Source organism: Fundulus heteroclitus, chromosome 6 (genome assembly GCF_011125445.2).
Source record: "Fundulus heteroclitus isolate FHET01 chromosome 6, MU-UCD_Fhet_4.1, whole genome shotgun sequence".
Taxonomy (NCBI): domain Eukaryota; kingdom Metazoa; phylum Chordata; class Actinopteri; order Cyprinodontiformes; family Fundulidae; genus Fundulus; species Fundulus heteroclitus.
Genome location: NC_046366.1, coordinates 4,570,255 through 4,594,481, shown reverse-complemented (window position 1 = coordinate 4,594,481; position 24,227 = coordinate 4,570,255). Strand labels below are relative to the sequence as shown.

General features: G+C 43.7%; 2 protein-coding genes across 5 annotated transcripts; both read right to left on the bottom strand.

The window, feature by feature from the left end:
* Positions 1–1,027: 1,027 nt before the first annotated feature.
* agfg1b (ArfGAP with FG repeats 1b) lies at positions 1,028–14,817 on the bottom strand. 4 transcript variants are annotated; one of them, XM_012861051.3, is made up of 12 exons: positions 14,461–14,816; positions 11,871–11,964; positions 11,540–11,655; positions 8,573–8,711; positions 8,312–8,468; positions 8,069–8,176; positions 7,620–7,764; positions 4,328–4,407; positions 4,143–4,235; positions 3,792–3,950; positions 3,264–3,358; positions 1,028–1,777 (listed from the first exon to the last, which is right to left on the bottom strand). In XM_012861051.3, exons 1-12 carry the CDS (start codon positions 14,625–14,627, stop codon positions 1,718–1,720), a joined length of 1,413 nt encoding a protein of 470 aa, XP_012716505.2. In that variant the 5' UTR covers positions 14,628–14,816; the 3' UTR covers positions 1,028–1,717. The 4 variants fall into 4 exon arrangements, with proteins under 4 accessions (XP_012716505.2, XP_021171303.2, XP_012716506.2 ...); XM_021315628.2 differs by having other exon boundaries at positions 8,069–8,468; positions 14,461–14,817; XM_012861052.3 differs by lacking the exon at positions 8,069–8,176.
* A 798-nt stretch (positions 14,818–15,615) lies between these two features.
* On the bottom strand, positions 15,616–23,501 carry zgc:110269 (probable flap endonuclease 1 homolog). The gene is made up of 11 exons (XM_012860970.3): positions 22,347–23,501; positions 21,262–21,328; positions 20,987–21,089; positions 20,711–20,765; positions 20,555–20,616; positions 20,339–20,475; positions 19,521–19,581; positions 19,257–19,388; positions 19,025–19,170; positions 17,235–17,379; positions 15,616–16,546 (listed from the first exon to the last, which is right to left on the bottom strand). Exons 1-11 carry the CDS (start codon positions 22,426–22,428, stop codon positions 16,490–16,492), a joined length of 1,047 nt encoding a protein of 348 aa, XP_012716424.2. The 5' UTR covers positions 22,429–23,501; the 3' UTR covers positions 15,616–16,489.
* Between the last annotated feature and the right edge of the window lie 726 nt (positions 23,502–24,227).

Here is a 24,227-nt window from a genome sequence, read left to right as displayed (position 1 = left end):
AAAAGATTCAGAGATATCATCATGAACTCAACGCGGGTCTCTCATAGGTGTTTAGTGTTCAAATGGTGAAGATGTGCCGCCTTTAAAGGATAATACCACCCCCAAAAAACTGTGGGATATTGACTTCATGTGTTTCGAGGTAGCCCACGCTGGATCACAAGCCTAAGGCTTAACAGTCTCTTTCTGTTGTTTTTATTCATAGAATATAGTGAATAACTGAATTATGCTCCCCTGACAATCAGCACAAAGTTACAAGAGTATACTCACCAACTTTAACAAGGACTCGTCGGTTTAGGTAACATAAAACAAAGAAACCCTCCTAACACCTAACCTGTACTTGGTTCTCCTCCATTTGTGCTCTATGAGACATGCCTGTTTCTTTACCCTGTGGGTGAAACACTACTGCTTGCCTCAAAATCTAACTTAGAATGCACTTAGAATGAAAGCCAGTTGTTTGTGCATCGCCAGCTGGCATGGGCCTGTTCCTAGTTTCAAGACCTTTTAATGAGAAGCCAGGGAAGGAATGGTTAGACTTTTCTCCTGCTGCATAGAGCCTATAACATGCACTGCCCCTCCCCCACTGGTTGCTGCTCAGGAAGACTAACGCGGCTGTTTGGAAATATTTGCGTGGCAACTTAAAGAAGCACCACCCATCACTCTCCATAGTGTACCGCTGGTTTAAACCTACAGTTGGCAAACTAAGAGCCTCATCTCTGTTAAGAAGCCTACTGCAGGCACAACCTTAGCACATCATCTTTTATCACAATAAGCACTTAACCACATTTAATGGGTATTTACTATATATTTTTGCTTTAGTCTTTGTAGGATAGTAAATATTATCAATACCCTTCTTATTTCTCTAATCACTAATGTGTAGCAGCAGTGTGACTTAAGTTTTAGTCTAAAAATGAAAGAAATCAGATCATGTAGGTTTTTGTGTGAATACAGACAAAACCATGGTGTTTTTGCCAAAGGTCGAACCGTGAAGCTCACACCAGCCCATGCCTAATCGACATTTTTTTTTTTTAATGTTGGCCTTTAGTCCCAGAGCAATACAAAGTTACATCAACCTGCTCTGCATGTCACATTTCTTTCGTTTTTTATGTCTGAGGTTTTAAACTTAAGCCTAATTTTAGATTTCAGGAATCGCAGTAACGGAAAAGTGATGTAATGTAGAAAACTTAGTGCCAATAGAGTTCTTAAATAATAAAAAAAGAAAAAGATCCCTTTTTTAAATTGAAAAAAATATATATGTATATATCATCATCATCAGCACATTAATCTACTAATTGTAGATTTGGATGGGACCCTGTTAAAATGTAAACTTTTACCTATCTATTAGTCTGAAGTGATTTTTTTTTTTTTATAACACAAGGTTTGTGGATACGCATCCTTGTTAGTTCAGTACTTATTATACATTTCATGTAGTTTGTGATTACAAATAGTGATATGCACAAAGCTTACAGTTTTAACAAAAAATAAAATAAAAAGCATACAATATTGGAATATAGTCCAGACAGTACATTTCCCCCGTAACAGTCCCTTAGTCCTCAATATGGATTCCTTTGAACTCCTTCATAGTTTTGTAAACTTCTTTCATGGAGAATATATCATAAGCCTTTTTTTTGAAGAAATGTACTGCCACTAATCACGTGGAACAGGTGCGCTTGAGTATGTGCTGCATGCTGCCCTCTGGTGGCCAAGACCAGGAGCTGTGCTACAGGAAAGGATTGGTGGATGAACCTCCAGAGGGGAATGGCCCAGCTGGTGCTCCTGCCTGAAATAAAGAAATGTCCAAGATTAGAATCCACACACCAAGAGGAAGAAAAGCTCTACAGCAGGAGAAATGTCCCTGGGATACCTGGGCTGATATGAAAAGATAGGCTAACTGAAGTCTTAAAGGGCACATATCAAGATTTTCAGTTCTTCCTTTTCACACTGAAATTATTCAGTTGTGGTCTATATGAAGTGGACCTGCTACGGTGTGGTCTGAATTCCTCGTTAATTTACCCCCACGTTCCGCCTTTATACCCTTGTTCTGAGGTGCATCTGACAGCAACTCGTTTTGGTGTGGTCTCTTTAGAAGTGTATAGTGCACGTTTCTAAGTTAAATATTATTAATTTTCTTTACCATACATGCCCATACAATTTCACCATGTCTAAAATGAGTTTTCCTGTATTTGCCGCAGTTACCTCTATAGGCTGGATTAGTCGGTTCAAGAAACAGTGATCCAGGCCAAATCCTTTGGCCGTGTGCGTTGGTGCGACACGGCACAGCTAAATTTCATAATCATGACACATTTCTTAATCCAGTTTAAGTTTAGTTAGTTTCTCTCCTTTGATCACTAGGAGTGCAATTTTTCCTCTTCCTGTACTATGAACCAATCACAGCTCTTGAAAGACAGCATCACAACTAGCTCGGGTTCAACCACACCTCACTGACATAAAACATTCTATAATTTCCTTACTCAGAGTCCCTCTCAGCAGCTAGCTGAATCACTTAAGATAAGATTCTTGGGTAGCAATTTTTAGGCTAAGATAAGAGCTCTGAGAATCTTTGTGAATACGTACCCTGGAACTAGTCAGCCAGGCTGAAGTACAAAAAAACAGACCGGACCAATCGCAGCGCGGGAGGCGGGACTTTACCATGAGTCACTCTCAGCAGCAGAATTACCCATAACGCAGTAGCTCTTTTCTGCTACCATAACAGTCAAGATACATACAGAGATTTTTGTTGCTTGGTGCCTCTGAGGATTAGGAAAGTACATGTGAGCACACCATGTATCCTCTATGTTTTTATTTAGACAAAAGCGGCAAAAACAAATTGTTCACAGGAGTTTATACAGCGTAAGTCAGTTTGGCTGGCCAAGCTAGGAGCTTACGCATAGCATTCGACCACTTTGAGAGTATGCTGGGGAACAGTGTAATGAACAAACATTTGTTTACTTATCCATTTGTAGCTTCTGCATTCCTCCAAGAAATAAAATGACAGATTTGTGGTATTGATAAGACAGAAGTCTGTGAACTTGTTTAGCAGCTCTACAGCAAATACTGTGCTGTACTTGTTCAAAAGACGTAATAAAGAACAGAGAAAAGTGAACAGCTTGAAAAATATGATCCAAAAAGTATTCAAAAGAACATAAAGACTGATCCTGATGAAGTACACAACCAAATGTACTTAAGGGCTGAAAATGTGGATTTAGCATATGTCCCCGTTAAAACTGTTAGAAATATAGGGAAAACATAAAACAGTGCATGCTCACCATAAATGGGTTATTGGACATGCCAGGAACAGCCATGGGCTGCCCAAAGGGCGTAATCGAGGGCTTGTTCTGACCGTAGACTGGGAAGGCAGGCCCTAAGGGGGATAGAGGGGAAGGAATTTGGCTTCACTTCACAGAAAACATGAATTTTACAACATTTTAATGATGATGGTTAACTTCTCAAAACTCTGAAAGAATAGGGATGGAGAGAGGAGAAATAAATAGGAGTAAATCCCCAGCATATTACATTGCATTTAGGTGTAAACAGAGCCTTGTTCACAGTGTCAGTTTTTGTGATTGTGTTTTCTGGACAAGAACAATAACCCTAAAGCTTTGCACCCAAATGCAACCTTTAATAACTGTGCAGCAGCTGCCAGGAAAACCCATCGTCAGTCGAGCCAAATTTTAAATGCACAGATTAAATAGACAGATACAATGGCAGCAAAAAAAGTATTGCCAGGTCCAAACTGAAGGCAGGTACTGCACAGGTACAAGAATGTAAGAGGACAGAGGGGACGGGGCACTAACCATTAGACTGAGGGTGATAGGCCCCAGGCTGAGAGTAAGGAATGGGAGCCTGGCCGGGGAATTGCTGCTGGAAGTTTCCGCTGAAACTGGTCGGAAGGCAGTAGGAAGACGCATTCCCAAAGCCGGCGGGCATGCTCATAGAGCCAGTACCGAATGAGGCTACGAAACACATACATCATGTGTGCACAGCAACAGAACACACATACCCACAGCACACACAGAGACAAATACTTTAGATACGTAGCATATCACTAATCTACTTGTCAATGTAACATAGTTACATCAGAATTACACTAGCATCTAATCAGAAACATGGAATAATAAAGGCCTTTACATAGGAAATGTTCTCACCTGCAGCTGGACCTCGGCCGTTGGTCTGGAAGGGGTTGGAGGCCATGTCGGTGGCTATTGCAGCAGCTACAAAAGGATTTGTCGATGGCACCGCTAAAACAAAAACAGTCAGAAAGATCAGTCTGGGAGGGCAAATATACATTTACTTCAACTCTGTAATCAACAGTGAAACATTGATGGGTTACCTCCAAAGCCAGGCGGCATACTGGCCATCACAGGCTGGTTCTGAGCTGGTGAAGAACCAAGCACGGGTCCAAATATGGCCCTGTGGGACAAAAAAGAGACACTATAAAGCTTGTGCATGTCTGTTTAACAACTGCAGTCAATGATGAGTAATAATGAGCTGTCAGAACAGGAGTTAAAGCACTGGACCGTAAGCATTAATCAGAGAAGTGTCCAAGAAGCCCTTAGAATCTCTAGAGGAGCTGCAGAGATCTACAGCTCAGGTGGAAACATCTTTTAACAGGACAACCTTTAGTAGTGCACTTAACAAATCTGGCCTTGTGGGAAAGGGCAGCCAAAAGCCAGCGACCTGGTCTTTTCTACACGGGGTTGTTGATCATCTGAAGCCCACAGGTCCCCCTGCTGATGCCGTTTCTCCTCGACTGTTTATAGAGGTCATGTTCTTGGCCCATCTGTTCTGGATGTTATTAACAGCAGCCTGGCCTCAGGTCTGGTTCCTAAAATGTTTAATCAGTGCAACCACTGATCAAACATTGTAGCTGTGATCCCACTTTGCCATTAAACATTAGGCCCATTTCAAAACGTCCCCTTCCTCTCTAAGGTTCTGAGGGAAACCATCTACAACTAGTTTAAAGCCTTTCAGGAGAAATATGAGCTGCTTGAAGTTTTTCAGTCTGGCTTTAAATACAAAGCACACAATCTGCATTGTTGAGGGTTTTTAATGCCGCCTTCCTGGTGACAGATTCAGGAAACCATGAAATCCTGATTCTCTTAGATCTCTCAGGCCTTGGACACAGTGGACCATAACATTCTGATATCCTGAGTGGTTCAGATCGTACCTGGCAGAGAGAACTTTTTGTGTCTGACTAAATGATTGGATATCCTCTGTTCTGGCGAGGTGTGGGATCCCGCAGGGTTCCATTCTTGGACCGCTGCCATTTTCCCTGCGTCTCTTGCCCCTTGGCTCCATTTTCACAAAGTATAAGATTGCTTTTTATTGTTTTGCAGATGACACGTGGGTTGTCTGGCAGATTACAGAGAGCCTGTGGTCACAACCCTGGTTTTACACTGGATGGGCAGACCAGTGTAGTAGTGAAACGCAGCATTTTTCACCTGAGGCAACTGGCTAAGATATAAAGCATAGCTTGTCAAAAGATGTATTTAAAACAATAATCCATGCCTTTGTTACGGCTCGGCTGGATTACTGTAATTGTTATGCATTTTAGCGTCAGCAAGTCATCCTGATGGTGCCTTCAGTTGGTGCAAAACAATGCAGCACAGCTAACTGGAACACAGAGGAAAGAGCATATTACTCCCATTCTATCCTCTGTGCACAGGTTGTCCTGCCTTTCAACCCCAAATGTACATCTAAACCCTAGATGATTCAGAACCCTGGCACATTTACTTTTAATTTAATCAACATCTATCAGCACACATGAAGTAAAATTATCATTATGGAAAGTCCCAGCCAGAGTCCCAGCTTGAATCTGATAGAAAACCTGTGAAGTGAGCAAAAGATGAGGGTGATGGTAAGTAGTCTTCCCAACCTCAAAGACTTGGAGCTCTTCAGTAATAAATTGTCAAAAATCAAAGTTAAAACATACAAAAATGTATAAGAAAGGTTTGATTGCTGTACTGTCTAGTGACCAGGTCAGAACTTTTAGAACCAGTGGGAATGCTCAGATCTGGCCCGTGTTGGAGTTTTTTTAAGTCGGATTTGAGCCACATGTGGTCCTGAATCCGACTCTTATCTGATCTTTAGGAATGTGACTCCAGTGGGAGCGACCAAGGCAGATTTGATGTCACTTTCCATTGACATTTGTCACAACTATGCGCCAGAGGGAAGTGCAAGCAGCTAGCATTAGCAACAGGAAGCTGCAACAGCCCCTGCTCAGTGGAGAGACAGTGGGATGTAAGACCTCATTAATTCACAGAACAAAAGCTCTATTGAAGCCAAACTGGACGGCTCATATAGGAACCGTTTGGAATGGGGGACGTAGCGCCCCGCCGTGCAAAATCCGTGCACAATCCTGCACACAGAGGACTTTGCAATGCCAAAGAGGTTACCCAGCAGGTGGTAACCTACCCGTGCTGCAATGCGAGTCGTGAGTAAAGGCGCTGACACATATGATTAAAAGTTGCCCTCAACTTCCTAAAGTTGTGAATTCAACCAGTCTCTGTGAGGTTATTGACATCCATACCCCTCCATTCCTGACCTCAGTCCTAAACTGGCAGCCAAAGGTCCATAAAGTGGCAGAATACAGAGTGCTACTCTTTTTTTCCCCCACGTTTTCCTCTCAGCACCCGCTTAAACAATAAATGGCATCCGTCAGATGCTTAAAACCAGAGGTGGGTAAATCCGGCTTCAGAAAGTAAAAACCCCGACTAGTTTTCCTTCCTCCTGTTCACTTAAGGTGAAGTTAACCAGTGGTCTCAAGCTTAAATCCCCCAGGGCCGATGTTCTCCAGCTTTTAGACGTGTCCCTTGCCCTATGAAATGCCTGAACTCGCTCACATGCAGTCTAGCTTTGCAGAGATCATACTGGAGTCAGGGGTGTTGAAGCAGAAACATCTAAATGCTGCAGGACACCGGCCCTGGAGGACTGGACCTTCAGACCGCTGGTTTAAACATTAGTCCCCGTCCGTGCTGTGGAGCTGGAAATGGTTGGAACTAATCTCTGTACAGGCTTTTTACTTTTTGAACCTGGATTATCAACTTCTGCTCAAAACCATAACTCCTATTTCTTCTATGTTTCCTGGAACAAAGTATGCTGGGCTTGACGTCATTGTTATTGCTCTTTTGTGCAGGCAGGTCCGTTTGGAGCTGGAAGCAGTTCTCACTAGAATCAGATATAGCAAACAAGTTCAAAATAATCTAAACGACCCCGAAAAAAACAAAAACAAAAAAAAAAAAAAAAAATTGTTTCAGAAACTATTGTAAGTCAGCCTTTAGACCTACAGGGTGAAAGTAGCATTGAGGAGGCTGAATTTAAATCCATGTAACAATTTTTCAGTTTTTTTGTAAGCAAGAATTCTCCCAACTCTCAAATTATACACTGCTCTGAATTGGTCTGTCACATAAAATCCCAACAAAACACATTCGTGTTTGTGGCTGTAACGTGACAAAATGTGGAGAAGTTTGAGAAGTGTAAAGACCTCTGAAAGGCCTTGAAGTACAGTTTGTGTCGTACGTTTTCCAGTCTGTGCAGGGCGCCGTGTGTAGGACCCAACAGCTGGAATGGGCCTGTGTGTGTGTGTGTGTGTGTGTGTGTGTGTGTGTGTGCCAGCGTCTCACCCCGGTACGTTGCTGCCGGTGGTGACGGAGGAGCTCAGCTCGTTGTCTAACTCGGCCAGGGCAGCGTAGCGGTCCTCGGTGCACTTTGCTGTCTGGGACTGAGCAGGGACAGCACTGGACGCCGAGGGAATTGGCACGCCCCCCCCTTTCAACAAATATTATAACTGTCACAAAGTATCACAAATGTATGCGTGATACCTTATAAAGCGTTACTATAAAAATGCACAAAAAAGATCGCTCTGAGGCTTGTTCTCCTTCCTCACTGCCAGAAACTGATACTTAGCATTCAGCTAAAGCTCTAAAGTGGTAGCTTTGTTAGACACAGAGGAGACCTTTCACTGGGCAGAGATGGAAGACCGTAAACTAAAACCAAAGCTGGAGCAAATAAATTAAAGAGGAATGAGTTTGTGGAGAGGATGACAGCATAAAGATGATGGGGAAGGTGGTACCTGATGAAAAGGACTTTGAGGGAGGTGATGTGCTCAGATGGGATGAAATTGTAGTGTTTCCAAATGCTTCAAAGTTGGCAAAGTTGGTGTTTGAGTTACCCTGAGGTGCTGCAGCCATATGGGGAGAAACCATAACATGGAGAAGGAATGTGGAAATAAAAACAGCGGCAGCAAGTCGCACGGGGTAATGGAAAAAAAGCAAAGGCGTGCGTTTGACTCGACCGCAGCCAAACAGAGACTCACCTGACTGGCTTGGAAAATGTGCAAAATTGGCAAAGTTGGTGGAGGGGGCGGTTTGAGTGGGAGGAGCGGCAAAAATATCCCCGCCCAGGTCCGAGAGCAAGTCGAACTTCTTCTCCTGAGCGGCGCTGTGAGCCTGGGAGCGACTAAGCCCCGGGGACTGAAACACGGGACACGGAGATACATGCCAAACGTCTCCTGACCACGATAACCCAGATCAAAGTGACATTTCCCAGGCAGACGGCGCTCAGAGCGGACCCCTACCTGGCGCAGTGGCGTTTTGTTGAGTTGCAGGGTTTTCAGAGGCTGGACTTCTGGCGTGCTGCCGGTGCTGCTCGCAGAGGAGCCCGACACAGAGGCCTGAACACTTGCTACAGCCCGGGCCTGGTCTGGAGGAACGTACCTGGGCAGTCAGGGAACACCAGCAGCAGAGAAGACACTCTTAGTCCTCACAGGGGTTTTTATTCCCTTTACTTTTATTGCATTACCCCATTAAAAATGTCTATAGCCACATTATATGCTTAAAAAGAAAAAGGCCAAACATAAATAAGGTTATATACACCAAGCGTCCATCCTGATAGTGTTTAGAAAGTCCTTTTTGAGCCTAACTAGGACCCAGCAACGGGCATCATGAGCAGATATAAAGCAGACGTGGCACAATGTACCGGTGCTACCACAGAACTATCAGAAAGCCAGTCAGTGACTAATAAATCACTACTAAATAACGCCTGACCTCTCTTCAATGCCTCGCACTAAAGCACCAGCTCGCCGTGATCCAAGACCAACCGTTGTTAATTAAATACACCGATCTACAGCAACTTTAAGAGCCTCGTGTCAGAACATCACCGGGAAATTAATTTCCCGTTCATAATCGCAAACAGGGACACAACATCAAGGTAAGAACCAATCAGTAAATCTATCTATTTATAATGTTGTTTGTACTTAAGACTGAAGAGCATTGCTATCACTATTATCACAGTATTAATAAGGACGTTATTCACGTCAATCAACTCTACAGTCTGAGCCTCGGCAGCTTTAGCTTCTGCTTCAGTAAACACCATCATTCATACTGTATTCCCAGCACTATTCCTCTCTTTTCCCTCTTGGAATCATAATTTTTTTTTTTTTGTACACTGGATCTTAGACCTTTCTTCTTTGTTTCACTGGGAGGTGCTAATGGCCGTTAGCCACTTTCTTGTTTATCCCCTGCACACATGTGGATTGTCATACCTCCGCTGTTATAAATAAACACAAAGGGCTTTATTTACTACCAAATTGAGCAAAAACAAAGCATAGAACGTCAAAATAACTAATACGGCAGCAGGACGTGATAATCTTTCATAAAAACTTTGGATGCAACCAGAGTGAGCTACAGACATATAAATACATTAATTAATTAAAAAGTCAAATAAGGTGGCTATGCACCTTTAAAAGCATTTACAGAGAGGTTTTCAGCTTTTTTTTATCTTTCAGAATATTTTTCTGCCTTCTCTCATTCTAAAGGTGTTCTTTCATTCCACAAACTGTGCCGCAGGAATAAAAAGCCGACACGTGGATGATGTAGAGACGGTGAGCTGTCAGCCTGAAACATATGGTTAAAGCTTTTGGCAAAGGCAGGTACCAATCAGGCATCGACAGTTTCTCCACATCCCAGCTGACTCTAACAAAGCATCCTGGGACCTCTGACTTTGTTCTAAGGTTCTTTTTAGCTGTGGTGTCTATGTGATAGCCCTACATGACCCAGAGCATGATTAGTGGGATTAAAATAACATGGTATTCAACCATTTCCCCCCTAAAACAATTTTAAGCATGGTGTGTATTTTAACCCCCTGAATCAACACTTCCTTCACTGCCATTACAGCTGCACGTCTCTCAGGGCGTCGCTAACAGATTTGCATGAAGTTTTTGCCCATTCTGCTTCGCTAAATAGCTGAAGTCAAGCCAACTGGACAGGATGGAGAGCGCCTGAACCACAAAGGCTTCACACGAATTCCTCGTTGAACTCAGGTCTGGACTTTGACTTGGCCATCACTGACACTTGAATGTATTTGAGTGTAAAGCGTTCCACCGAAGGGCTGCCGTCCTGCTGGACGGTGGACCTCTGTCTCAGTTTCAAGTGTTTTACAGCCAGGGTTGTCCTGGATTTAGGCACCAGCCATCTTTTTATCACCTCTGACCTGTTTCCCCACCGTGGCTAAGGAAAAGCCTCCTGACGGCACCATGCTGCCACCACTGTGCGTTGCCGTGGCAATGATGTGTTTGAAGTGATGAGCAGTGCTAGTTTTCAGTGCTAGGCCTCCGTTTACAACCTTAAGCCCCGTTTCCACTACCCTTTTTAACCGTGCCGAGACCAGTCCGAGCTCGCTAACCGAGATAACTATCGAGTGTAAATGGAACGCAAACTGAACTGAACCGAGCCAGACACAACCGGACCGCACTAAATCTAGACCAGTTCAATAGGTGGGTTTGGCTCGGTTTTTCAGTAGCCCGGTTCTCTGATAACAAGGAGCGCATGAGCAGACCGCGTCATCTCCTTACAGCCAGCTGACATTTCAGACATTCATAATAATACTAGCTTCTCTACCGTGACTCACAATTTTCAGTGATGATTCTGCTTAGCAGTGTGATGAACCTCAACGTCTGTCGTTGTTTCCTGTGTCTGTAAATCCTTATTAGACATTTGTTTGTCTCATCCACTTCCCAAAAAGCCGACTCTGTTAAGTAAATTCACCAAAAGTTGCCTTCTTTGCCTGACTTTCCGCAAACAACGATAAATCACAATAATAATCAAGCATAACTTCCTGAATGTTACGGGCGCCGCCATTTTGATTTGCTTGATTTACGCCTTCAAACCCAGAGAGCAGTAGTACCGCAGATCGTCACTAGGAGGCAAGGAAACCAAGGAAGCGTGCTAGCGTGATGTGTAAACAGTCGTCAGAACCAAGCTCGGCTTGGTTAACTGATCCAAGCTCGGTCCGAGCTCAGCCTGGATCGGTTTAACAAGGGTAGTGGAAATGGGGTTATAGAGACATCTAAAGGTAAATGGCTAGGTGGTATTTGGGGGCATCAGAGCAAAGGGGGGTGAATACTTTTGCACACATCACTTTTCAGATTCTAACTTGTAAAAAATGTTCAGTTGTCTCTCATTTTCACAACTACGCGCTGCTCTGCGTCGCTCTGTGACATACATGAAAGCAGTGTTTGGAACGGCACAAAAATGGGAGGAGTTACCATCTTTTCTTCTCGTATTTCTCCTGCAGGAACTCTTTTACTTTCTGTGGTTCTCGGAAATCTGGAACAACCGATGTCCTGTCGTCGTAAAGGCCCAGCCAGATGTGTTTACAGACCTACGGGGGGTGGGGGCACAGGAATGAGAAATGAGAGACGGGTAGGGAAGGGATGGAGGTGGGGGGTAGAAGGCAGGACGAAGGTGGATGGAGGGGGAGGGATGGGAAGGAAAGGAGTTGGAGGGGGAAAAAAAGAAGGGAGAGAGGAATAAGTTTCCACATCTAAAACAAGCCACAGTGACGACTAGGAAGACAACAGGAGTCATGTAGGGTACCTCATTGCCGTGTTTCTGTAGGAAGTCTATTTCCTGCTGTGTGAATGTGGTCATAGAGATGGACTTGACTCTGTGTGGGGGGTTCAGTCCTCGCCTGCGGGTGGAGCAGATTTACGTTAGCTAAAGAACAACAGGAGCAACTCAGGGCTGCTGACACAGCCCGACACGACCCGCGCCGGCTCACACCCGTCTGCTCTCAGGGCCAGACCCGCCATGTTGGGTTTAAATCCCAACGCCCGGAGCCCCGTGGAGGCAGCTCTAAAAATAAACGCACCACTCCGACACGCTGCGACTAAATTAACCAGAGCTAATGTGCTGCTGAACGGCAACGATCCCGGTCAGCGCTACTCCCAAACCCAAACGATGCCTTTATTCGTCCTCACGCGGAGAAGAGACCAGATAGGCCAAGAATCCTGTCAGTTGTGCAGACGTCAGTATGTTTGGAAACACAGGACCCTCATCTGGAATTTTTAATCATGGCAAATAATGGACCCACTTTATTACATAAAAATAGATAAATCTAAATGAGTGATGAGGAAACGTGCAACAAATCTCCCAACTAGGAGAGCCACACAGCTGATATCCTCACAAACTGTAAAACTAACTCATGATGAGGCTTTTGGGCTTTTAGAGCAGAGGTCACCAACGTGGGGCCCTCAGCGGCCACATGTGGAGCCACGAGGCTGTTCTGAAAAAACCACAATCCACCAACACACTTTATTTTAGTCCGTCACTCTCCTTGTTTAATCACACTTGCATTTATATAGATTTAAAAATGACAATATCTATAACAATGCGTTTATTTTACATAAAGGGGAACTCTTTACTCTTTAAGTGCAAAGGTCAGTGCTAGCCCTTCATATGACAACACCACTGAAGTAGCTCTAAGTTTCAAAAAGCTTGGTGACCCCTGGCTTAGAGAGTTCCTAACTAGGGGTCCTCAACCCCAGTCCTCGAGGTCCGCAGCTTTTAGGAGGGTCCCTGGTCCGACACATCAGAGTCAAATGGCTGAATTATCGCTTCAGCAAGCAGTCAAGTTCCCCAGAGTGCTGCTAATGACCTGAATATTGGGCTCAGGTGTGCAGAGAAACACAGTGTGCTCCTTTTGTCCTCAGTAGTTGGAAATTTAACTGGATCGGCCCCTAATGTCAGTTTTACGAGTGGGAAAGTCGGTGCAGCAGGGTGGTACCCAACATTCATGATGGCTGCTACTCGCAACAGCGTTGAGTAAAACCTCATGTTTTGACTATTTGTAGCAGCTTTCTATTATTTATGTAACATCTAGTCAGTCGTACAGGTGCTACCTTTCAGTGGTCATCAGGCGGGATGTTTCAGCTGTTTATCTGCACAAAATACCGCCTAGAACAGCGTTATTATTATAGTTTTAACAACAGTACCAGCGTCCATGTTTATTCCTACCGTCCAACAAGAGGGGAAACTGGAAAACAAAAAAACGTCGAGATGATGTAATTTGACTCATTACTTCCCACCTGCGAGGCAAAAGGAACGCACCATAAAAGCAGCAGGGCACCGGCCCTGGGGGGCCAGAACTGAGGACCACTGTGTTAGATTAACCGGTCTCTCTCTAAATACTGCTGAGTGTGTGTGCGCATGGTTATTTGTCCTGTGTGTCTCCGTGTTGCCCTATGGTGGACCAATAGCTACCCAGGCTGTACCCTGCCTCTCTCCCTGTCACCGCAGGAGAACCTTTTCACCCAGACTCTGTGTGTGTGTGTATATATATATATATATATATATATATATATATATATATATATATATATATATATATATATATATATATGTGCTGTTGGATTTCTAACTCTCTGATTATGACTGTACAACTCACACCCTGTGTGTCCATGTGTGCTAATGTGGTCTGAGTCCAGGTGAAAGGCCACAGATCAAAGTGGTAAAGGGTTGCATTGCTGGGATGGAGACATTTTAACCCTAAAGTCGCATGATGAACAGTGAGTAGACGGCAGGCGGCCAGCCTAGCCCAATGCAGCATCTCCACACGCTGCGTGTGCCGCTACAGTCACTTTACAGCCTCACAGTAAAGAAGGGAAGGCTGTCTCAACTCTGCCTGGACGGTGGCTTGTAACACCAACCAACGCCCGAGTGAAGCCACAGAGAGACAGGTACGCGGAGGGAGGCTTCACGTTGAGAACGAGGCGCCTTTCTGATGACCGGGCGCTTCCATCCTGTCCTCTGAAGGCTGGTCGCCCCTTGTCAGCTCCTCTCTAAGCTTCACCTGAGCTCTGCCTTCACCCACAATGCTTCTTCCGGGAGGTCGGTGCAGCTGTGAAATCTCAGCCCCACAGCTCACCGTTTCCAGGGGGTTACAGCCGCGGTCTGACGCGCTAACCTCGACCGCAGAGCGACGCGTCTCACAGCCACACGCCAGGGCAAACCCCCCCGCCCGCCTCCTGCCGGACCAGGAGCCCAGCCCGGCGGCCTCCCTCCGGCCGAACCGGAGGGAGCGTCGGCGTTGCCTGCCCCGTCCTCCCCACTAGCTAAGCAGCTAACGGCGCCGCAGCCCCCGGAGCTGCACGGCGAACAGCCGGCGGAGGCGGAGAGGGACACTCACAGGATGCCGGAGCAGGTGGTGCAGACGAAGGAGCCCACGGTCATGTTGACATAGGTCGGGCCGCGCTGGTCGCAGTCGAAGCATTTCCTATTGGCGGCCAGGCTCGTCATTTCGCGGAGCATCTTTAGGTGAGTCTCCTCCTGCTTTCGCTTGGCGCTCGTCGCCATGGCGGGGGAACGGCGGCCGGTGTCACCGAGGGGAGGTTCGGCCAAATGGCCCGGCGGCCGGAGGTTCGTCTGTTCGGGGCGGACTCGCCGCGTCTGACGGCCAGGAACGGGGAGACACCTTGCTGAGGTCCGGCGGGCAGATTGGGCGACTGACAAACTTCTTCTTCTGCCTCTGAAACGTCGACAAAGCCAGCCCCCTCCCCCTGAGACAGCGCCATCTGTCGGTCTGGAATGGCGCCTTGGGTTTTCACAATGGCGAGAAGATGTAACCAATAAGGCGGAAATATTTTATTAATGTATGGAATCATTTAAATGAGATGGAGTGTATATCTATAAATTAGGCTTTTAAACCTAACAACATTGTACCAACTGGTAAGCTTGAGGGTGTCAGTGTCATGCTGTGGGAGGTTTTGCTGCTAGTCGTGCTGGTTTGTTGCCTAATGAGTTTTTTTTATTTTTTTGTAATTAAGGAGAACCACCCTTTAAACTTCAGCACAAATCAACAACTAGATGGTTGAAAATGTAAACAGAACAGTTTCCAAACACACATCAAAAGGGCTTTATTTAAAAATATCTGAAAATACGTCACTGCACTTTCTATCTGTAAAACCATATGGAATTATGTCCATATTTATGTTAGTTATTTCATAGTCCTCTGTTGTAGCTAATCAACTTATTTAATGTTTCAGCTTAACTCACTGCTTGGGGCTATAAGTTTTAATTATGCCACGATAACCTGTATACGGGAAACGTAAAAATATTAAACAAACACAAAAAAAAGTAACAATTGATTTCACAGTATAAATGTTTGAGCTTGACATTTGTGTATTAAACTGATTCATTATTGACACATTAATATACTTAAATGTTGTTATTCAGTGTTTATTAAAATTGTATATAATAAAAAACTTGTATAAATATTTAGGATAGTCTAGTCTGTAGTTTCCTAGTCTGTAGGAAATGATTCCAAGAAATACCATTAGTCAGATTTCTTGTCAGGTTTGTTATATTTGGCAGACATCCAGACAAATTGAGAAGTCCATTCTTACAGACTCACAGTAAACATCACACAACCAAATACAACAGATTTTTTTTTTAAAGTAAAATAACCACATGTAAAAAAAAAAAAAAAAAAAAAAAAAAACTAAAAAGATAATAGCTAAAACAGGACCTAAACTTTATTTTCTTCAAAATATCTTTTCCACCATGTGGATTTAGTAATCTCATTTTGGTTTTCTGAAATGAAAGCAACAAAGTGCACGTTTTAAAATTCAAGCCTTTAGTGTCTGTCTTGGCTCCTGTTGCACAGCAGGTGCTGATTGAATATCCAGAGAAGAGACATCGCCTGTCCCTAGTTTTGGCCTCCATGACAGTGATCCTTCTGTTCTCTTTCATGACCGTCCACCTCCTGATCTGCTCGTCTCTCTAGCTCTGCAGGAAACCGCTTCGTGTAGCGAGACATTAAACTGAATAGGATTGTTCTGAACACCGCAGTTCATACAAAAAGGCACAATATTCCACGGGCAGAGGCAATAGTGTTCCACGGAAGCCATGAAGGGATACGGTCAATATATTTCCATGATTCTGAGTTGGGTTTCTATTAATTATATTAATATTAGGCTCTCTGTCAAAGCAGTCATTTTTTTAACCTACACAATGATCATCAACCAGCAGCAGCCTGAATTTCACTTTTGTAAACATTGGGCAGAATAGAGATAACATCCGTTATTAAAAAAAAAAAGTGGCCTGATGATTTTTGTTCAGATCATTTACCTCAGACCATTTTAAGATTGAATCACACATTTGGGAATCTGCCATCTAAAAGCCAACCGTCCCAGAGAAAAACAACGATAAAGGTTGACTTATTTTGATCTTGCTTTCTTCTCGTTGTCGCCTAATGAGGACAGGGCTTCCGCTGGCTGTGGGGAATCAAAAGAGAACGAGTGATTAGATAAATCAAAACGGCCATCATTGAGAAAACATAACAAAGACACATTCACAATAATGGTCAAATGTTGAGGCAATGGCACAAAACCTTTTGACACAATCCAGGGGCAATGTTGTGATCATCTGCTCTTTCAACAGGATGGAGCGCCGTGTCACAAGGCAACAATGATAACTACCAGTTTAAAAAAAAATCATAATTTTAATATTTCGGAACTGTGGTCAGAAACTCGCCCACATCTGAACCCCACCGAGAACCTGTGGTCCGTTCTTTAAACGCAGGTGGAGACAGAAAACAAAACGGTTCATCTCCAAGCACTGAGGAGACAAGAATGGGTCCTCATGAGTCAGGGTTTGGTCCAGAGCCTGAAACCCAGCATGTTGGAGTAAATTACTCCAGAAATTAGGATCAAGATATAAACACAGACTCCCTTTTTGTGATCACAGTTTTCATCTGCTAGGTCAGATGAAACCTGCAGTTCCAGAGCCTCAAGTGGCTCACCTAATATTATTGAATGATTAAATACTGCCTTGTTTCATTGTGTCATTCTTTTGTTATGTGCCCCTATGAAAAAACACTGGCCCCACCTTGGCCCCCCCCTCACCCCCCCCTGGTAAATTTGGTCTAGAACCGCCACTGTTTCCCGCCTTTGCTCTGCTCACCTGCCCCCTCTTTCTCGTAACTCTGAAAAAGTTCTCCATGCGAGTCTGCCTGGTATGTCCCTCTGCCTTCTCCATTTTCCTCTCCTCTCGCCTGTTTTCTCGCTTTTCATGAAACGTCTTCATGCGGCGACGGATCCTCTCCTCCCTAAAACAAACAAATAGATACAGAGATAAATAGGTCTGGGTAAAAGTCATTCCTGAAAAATTACAAATATTTATATTTATCTTATGTCTTCCCTTTTTTACTTAGAGCCTTGCAACAAACTTTGCTCAAATATACACTGTGAAGGTGCAGTTTAATGACAATAAATTTGATTTAAAAAACATCTCAAAAACTCGCCTGTGTAACTTGAAAGGATCGGAGCTGTCGCTGAATAGGTCATGTGACCTAGAGTGGCGCTCTAGTCACATGACCTATTCTAGGTCACAGCAGTCTGAGCTTAGGCTGCCGTAACAACAAGACAGATATGACACTTACTTTATCAGACATATTTTTGGTTCTCTGATGTAGGATTCAATCTAGTGGGGTGAATGTGGCCTCGTCTTTACTAGTAACTCCATGATTTCTCAATCTGCTGGTCCAAACTGGTCTGCACTCAGATTCCGAAACACAGAGGGAGTTTGTTTTTAATTTTGCGACAGTGTAGTGTTGCCAGTGGCCTTAAAAGTAGAGTCTGCGATTTTTCTGGAAGTTTCCCCAAGTCCTTTTTTGAATAACTGCGCACACACAAGACCAATTTACCAGCTCTTCCGCTCCTCAGAGAGATTGTGTGAAAAAAATGTCTCAAATCCACTGTGGTCTTATTTCTTTCTACTGAGTCCTTCTTGTCATAAACATGAATGCGGTTTGCTTCTTGTGCCTCTCAGCCATGTTCAAAGTCTACGGTGAGAGCAGCGGAGCTACAATAAACGGCTAACACAGAAGCTAATCGACGCCAACTGGAAACATAGACACAGAAAGTGCAAACTAACATGAAACGAGCACACACACCGGTGTTATGTGAGCGCATCAGAATGATTGGCATGTTTGACAACCAAGAGATGAGGTGATACCCCCAGAACTCGAGGGACAGAGAGGTGAGAGCAGGACCAAAACTCTGACCAATCCCTGCCCTTTGGTGCAAATGGCAGTGATGAGTTTTTACAGGCCTGTAGCTTTCATAGAGATCTAATTTTTTAACCTCCTTTTTCTGAACACATAATTTTTTATTACTAGAAGGACCATCTCACCCAGTAGAAGAAATGTGTTTCTGAACAGGATTACCAACTATGGCTTTAAGGGACCCTAAACCTGGACCTATTTGCCGTTTTTGTTGCAACAGAGGACCATCCATACCCTTTGCCCAGCGAGAGGGAAGAGAAAGTAACAAAGAAAATTAAAACAAAGTAATAACCGGGAGAAAACGAGAGTCTACATCGTCGTATGTTTTACCAGGTGGAGACAATTCATGAGGCAGCGGGGCTTCAAATCAGATGCAGAGGTTGGTGGCTTTCTGCTGGACAGGTATGTTAATTCAATATAACAGTGAAGTTTATTGTGGCGTTACGTTAGAAGCAGGGCAGTGTGGTCCAGCAACTACTCTGCCCTTCTGGCAGAGGCGCACTTGAACTCATCCAAGATGTTGACATTGTCACATTTATGACACTCTGTGACATCCGTAGTAGTCATGTGCTTAACAGCGAGGCACAGGAGGGCACTTTTTTGGTAGCTTTTAAATAATTAAGCACACCACGAGAAAGGAAGTTAGTCTTACACACTTGAGCTTTAAGAAGAATTTTAGAATATGTACCTGAAATACTTGGTGTGACAGAGGAAGTCCACCACAGCTTCTTCGTCTGGCTCGGTCCACACTAGTTCAGGAACCGTACTTTCTGTCGAGTTCAAGAAAATCTTCCTTGCCTCTTTGTATTTCCAGAAATGTGGTACAGGATGGGTCTGGAAGTAAGTTAATATAATTGATTTTTTAAATGATTTTTTAATAACAAGATGTCGACCACAACATGAGAGGTGTCATGTATTACCTGCCTATTGATGTTCAAAAGCACATTCTCAATAGTGTGATGCTTCTGGATCAGTATCAGCGCTCTCTTAGGGCCCAAACCAGGGATCTTATCGCAGTAGTCACAGCCCAGCAAAATACAGAGGTCAACAAGCTACAGGATAGTCACAAAACAGGACAGGACAAAACTCAGGTCATTTTGTTTAAAGGAAGTTTAGTCTAATAGATGCAACATCAGAACGCGTCCTTTCGTTTGAAGAGGGTTTGAAGAACGATTCCCACCTACCTCCTCATGACTAATTTGCAGCTTCTCTAACAGCTTGGGTAATGAGTACTCGATGACTTCACTGAGAACATAAGCAGAAAATCAGAAGCAGATCAGGCTTGCCATCTTTACCAGCCATTACTCAAATAAAGCAAGAGACTGAGCTCTGTTGTAAGCGTTAAATCAACACTTAGCAGGATTTCATTGGAACTGAAAACACTATTTACACAGCAGATGACAGGCTTCAGTGGTAAAACTACAGATACTGATGGATGCTTGTCAAAACGATCCCGGGTGGTGGAATTGTGAAGATCATTTCAATGATTTCAAGACAATTTTCAAGATGAACTTTTATGAGTACAGATGGATCCAGACTTAGACTACTGGTACATCTTAAAAAAGAATTTGAATTTCGCAAAAAAATTCTATATTTTTGGTCGCTCAGTTGAAAAAGCGAAAATCATATATATTATAGTTTCATTACACAGAGTTAAATATTTCATACCTTTATTTTTGGTACATTGATGGTCAAGAGTTGATGGGAAAACTGATGGAGCTAAACTTGCAAAACAGGTAGAGAGATACTCCTAAAAGGCGTGCAGCAGTAACTGCTCTGAGCAGAGGTTAAACAACGTTCTGAGTACAAATGCACTCCATACTTTTGTTTTTTTGTAAAATATTCTGCAAAACCTTTTTTGTTTCGACCTTGTGGAAGTAGGTGGTTGTAAAAAAAAATTACAAAATGTGAAAAAGCTCAAAGGGTCTTAACACTTCTACAAGGCAATTAATCAGCTAAACGAGGACAGTAAGTCCTCACCGGTCCCCTAGCCGGTCCATACCTGTCCTTCTTAGCATTCAGCTGACGAATAAGAACATTCGCTCCAAAGGGCAGCGTGTCCATGTCTTCGGAGGCCACTGCATCCACAACCCCGTCTCTGACCAGCCGGGCACACAGTGCCTCAGCGTCCCCTGGAGCCTGAGAGGTAAAAGCTTGTGTAAGAAGTGAGACTTACAGGATGAGGAGGTATGAGGGTGGAAACTGATGCAAGTTGTACCTGGATGACAGGCACCCCCATGTGTTTCAGTAGCTCTACAGAATCCTTAGTCTGGGCTGATGCTGCATAAATAGCACACGCACAAAAAAAACTCAATCAAATCATCATTTGGGAAAAAATGACAATGAAACCTTCTTTTAGACTGTTTATATGTACCCATTCCTGTTCTTTTGGGGGGGCTATAACCAGCTGCCTTAGCTCGCCTCTCCAGCTGCAGAAAAGCAAGTCTCAATCAGAGAGAGGGATTTTTTTTAATCTGGATTCAGTCAACAATCACTCTGCTGTTTCACGCTGAAATCTACAGTCACAGGCGAGCAGAACAGTTGAACTGCTGATTTGAGCAAAATAGGAAATATCTGGTTTCTTTGACCCACACGTTGTCCAACTCAAGAAAAGGCCCCTCAAAAACACGAAGCTGTAAATGTTTCTTACCACAGGTGTCTTTTCCACGGGAGGTGTCCCATCGAATACAAAGACTGGCTTTATGTCGTGTTCCAGGAAGGTCAGGGTGCGGAAAAAGAGACCCGTCAGGGGGCTACAGAGAAGAAACCACACATCATCAACAAGGGGGAGAGGCTGCTCCTGTTTTGTTTAAAGCCTACTTATTTGACGTTTGATCCCTGTGCAGGTGTTTCTATTTGACACAGCAGCAGTGTAACACAACAACAATCACATTCGCACAATCAGCCCGAATCGGCATCTCTCACCTCAACGACGATGATGCTGCGAGAAACTGGTTCAGCATCACGGGGGCATCCAAGGCAATGACTTTCCCTGCAGGGGGAATACAGCAGCAGCCCAATGAGCACGCACCACGGCAAGCACTCTTCAGTTTTTCTGGGTTTCCTGTCACTGACATGGCTTCCCAGTCAAACTGAACAGATTTACTTAAAGGCAGACCAAAAAGTTGTTTTTTTTCTCTCTGTTTCAAAGCAAAAATCCAATGTTGAATCGCTGAATATAAAAACTGCTTTTATCTGACAAGAATTTTAAATCAGCCAACATGCATAAACTGTGCAAGTTTACCCCAGATATAATAGAACCTCCTTCCAGCAATATTAACTTCAGGTAACCATCTGCTATACCACCTTTTCAGTCTCTCGCGTCATCATGACATCTGAATCTGGTATGGGTCTGGACTGAAACATCCATTTCTCTTCGTTGTTGAAGAATCCCTGCTGCTTGCAGTCATCCGACCGAAAACCCAGCTTGAGCCAAGCTTCAGCTGTTGGACATATCGCCTCACAGATGATTCTGACATACTTTGGTAGATGAGATGGAGAAATGCATAGTCGTGATGACCCCTATGGCTGCAAGGCATGCCCCAAGTGTCAGCCCTCCACCACCATGCTCAGCAGGTAGGATGCAATGATTGTTCTCCATGCAGTGTTATTTACACTCTTTAATCTTCTAGATCTGTCAGTGAGCCTAGTTTTTTTGTCTTTTATTTATTTTTTATTTATTTTTTTTGCACATTACTTAATGATCTTTGTTTTTGTCACGTCTTATTGTTTAACTCTGGCTGTTTTTATCTATTCCAAAGAGACCACATGAGTTTTAGCAGGTCTTAATTATTAGAACCGACAGATTGTACCAATATTTAGCCTCTTCAAATAGAGGGTCTTGAACTTAGGTGACTGCTTAGTATCAAAGTTAGATGAGTTAACTTTGTGAATTTAAATGACTTAACCTAGAAGCCTTGTAGGATGTATGCTAACGTTAGCAGCTAGCAAGCTTTGTTAGAGACAGAAATAAGCCGCATAGAGCTGGGCTGGGATCAGGTCTGTGTTACCTGAGTAGTCACTGATATCCTTGTGAGAAACAGCATCTGGAGCATCTGAGCGAATTAGATCGGCCAGTTTAGTGATCCCCATCTTCCTCACTGACAGGCTTCTGTTTTTCTACTTCCGGTTAAAACCGAGGAGAAAATTTAATAAATAGCTTTTGGTTTTCAAAATGTCTTACGGTAAATCTCTTAGTTTTTCTTTCTGGAAACCCAGAGCTGAACTAAAGCGATTTTTTCCTTCTGTTTTGCTAAATTCAGCAACAATCATGCCATCGTCTTCCTGGTCCGGCACGTCACCGAAGCGGACAGCAGGGGTCAGTACTGAGCAGACAGGAGGGCTTTGAGGAAATGGACATCCAGCATTTATTATAGCAACAATATTTACAAACATTTCACAAATGAATAAATTAGAAACATATATTAACCTGATTCATCCCAGCTTTAAATAAGTATCATATGATACATAATATTTATGTAACGTTCACAGAACAATGATCACTGCAACTTGATCCACAATAGATAAATATATACTATTAAAAAATATTAGTATTTTGTTTCAACTGCTGCCGACTACTACACCTGAGCATAAACACAATGGCTCTAGGATTTATAAATAAAAAAAAAACAAGGAAGTAAACAGCTCTAATCTGATTTTGCTGTGGGAAAAAAACAAAAGAAAAAAACAAGCTACAGCTGTATGAATAGTATCTGAAATATTGTAACAAATAGCCTTTGAAATACCCAGTTCATATAAAACATGAGAATCTTTTAAACACGTGACATGCAGGGTAATTGCTATGGCATCGTTAGAATTATTCATATTTTGACACTTTACGAATGGTTACTGATGCCCAAAGCAACGGACCTTCATTAAGGTCAGAGATACAGACCTGAAACAGTGTTCCTAAACATTAGTCCCTTAAGGAAATCCTTGTTAGTCTGGAGTCTTTTCATTTTTAAACACATGATGCTCATTTTAACAAAGGCCTTTCAGGAACAGCTGGGGTTTTATTTATTTATTTTCTTAGTATCTTTTTTTTTTTTCTTTTCAAGTCTTCAAATTCTCCTACATAGATGAACATGAAGTTCGCGGACGACACCACTCTCATGGGACTCATCTCTGATGGTGACGAGTCCGCCTACAGGTGGGAGGCTGACCATCTGGTGACCTGGTGCAGGGAGAACAACCTGGAGCTCAACACTCTAAAAACAGTGGAGATGGTTGTGGACTTCAGGAAGAACTCAGCCCCATCTACCCCCATCACCCTCTGTGACTCCACCATTGACACTGTGGAGTCTTTCCGCTTCCTGGGAACTATCATCTCCCAGGACCTAAAGTGGGAGCTGAACATCAACTCCCTCACCAAAAAAGCCCAGAAGAGGATGGACTTCCTAAAGAAGGCAGCTGAATAAATTCAACCTGCCAAGGACAATGATGGTCCTCTTCTACTCCTCCATCATTGAGTCCATCCTCACCTCCTCCATCACCATCTGGTACGCTGGTGCCACCGCTAAGGACCAGAGCAGACTGCAGCGTGTCATCCGGTCTGCAGAGAAGGTGATTGGCTGCAATCTTCCATCTCTCCAGGACCTGTACGCCTCCAGGACTCTGAGGCGTGCAGGGAAGATTGTGGCTGATCCCTCACACCCCAGTCACAGACTATTTCAGTCACTTCCCACTGGCAGAAAGCTGCGGTCCATCAGGACCACAACCTCACGCCACAAGAACAGTTTTTTCCCATCTGCTACCGGCTTTATCAACAAGGCCAAGAGCCGCCTGTGAAACTGGACACTGTCTCTCTCCTCCGTTCAGGACTTACAAGCTTCTGCGTTACATTGAGGCACAGTTTACTGAGTGTATACAGCTTCCGTGTATATATCCTTTTA

Coding starts and splice junctions, on each gene's coding strand:
- agfg1b (XM_021315628.2), bottom strand. CDS start 14,627: ATGGCGACGAGCGCCAAGCGAAAGCAGGAGGAGACTCACCTAAAGATG. Junction 3,951..4,142: donor CGGCCGAGGTCCAGCTGCAG/GTGAGAACATTT, acceptor TGTGTTTCGTAG/CCTCATTCGGTACTGGCTCT. Junction 3,359..3,791: donor CTATCACCCTCAGTCTAATG/GTTAGTGCCCCG, acceptor TATCCCCCTTAG/GGCCTGCCTTCCCAGTCTAC.
- zgc:110269 (XM_012860970.3), bottom strand. CDS start 22,428: ATGGGGATCACTAAACTGGCCGATCTAATTCGCTCAGATGCTCCAGAT. Junction 21,329..22,346: donor GGATATCAGTGACTACTCAG/GTAACACAGACC, acceptor TTCCCCCTGCAG/GGAAAGTCATTGCCTTGGAT. Junction 19,582..20,338: donor CTGAATGCTAAGAAGGACAG/GTATGGACCGGC, acceptor TTATGTTCTCAG/TGAAGTCATCGAGTACTCAT.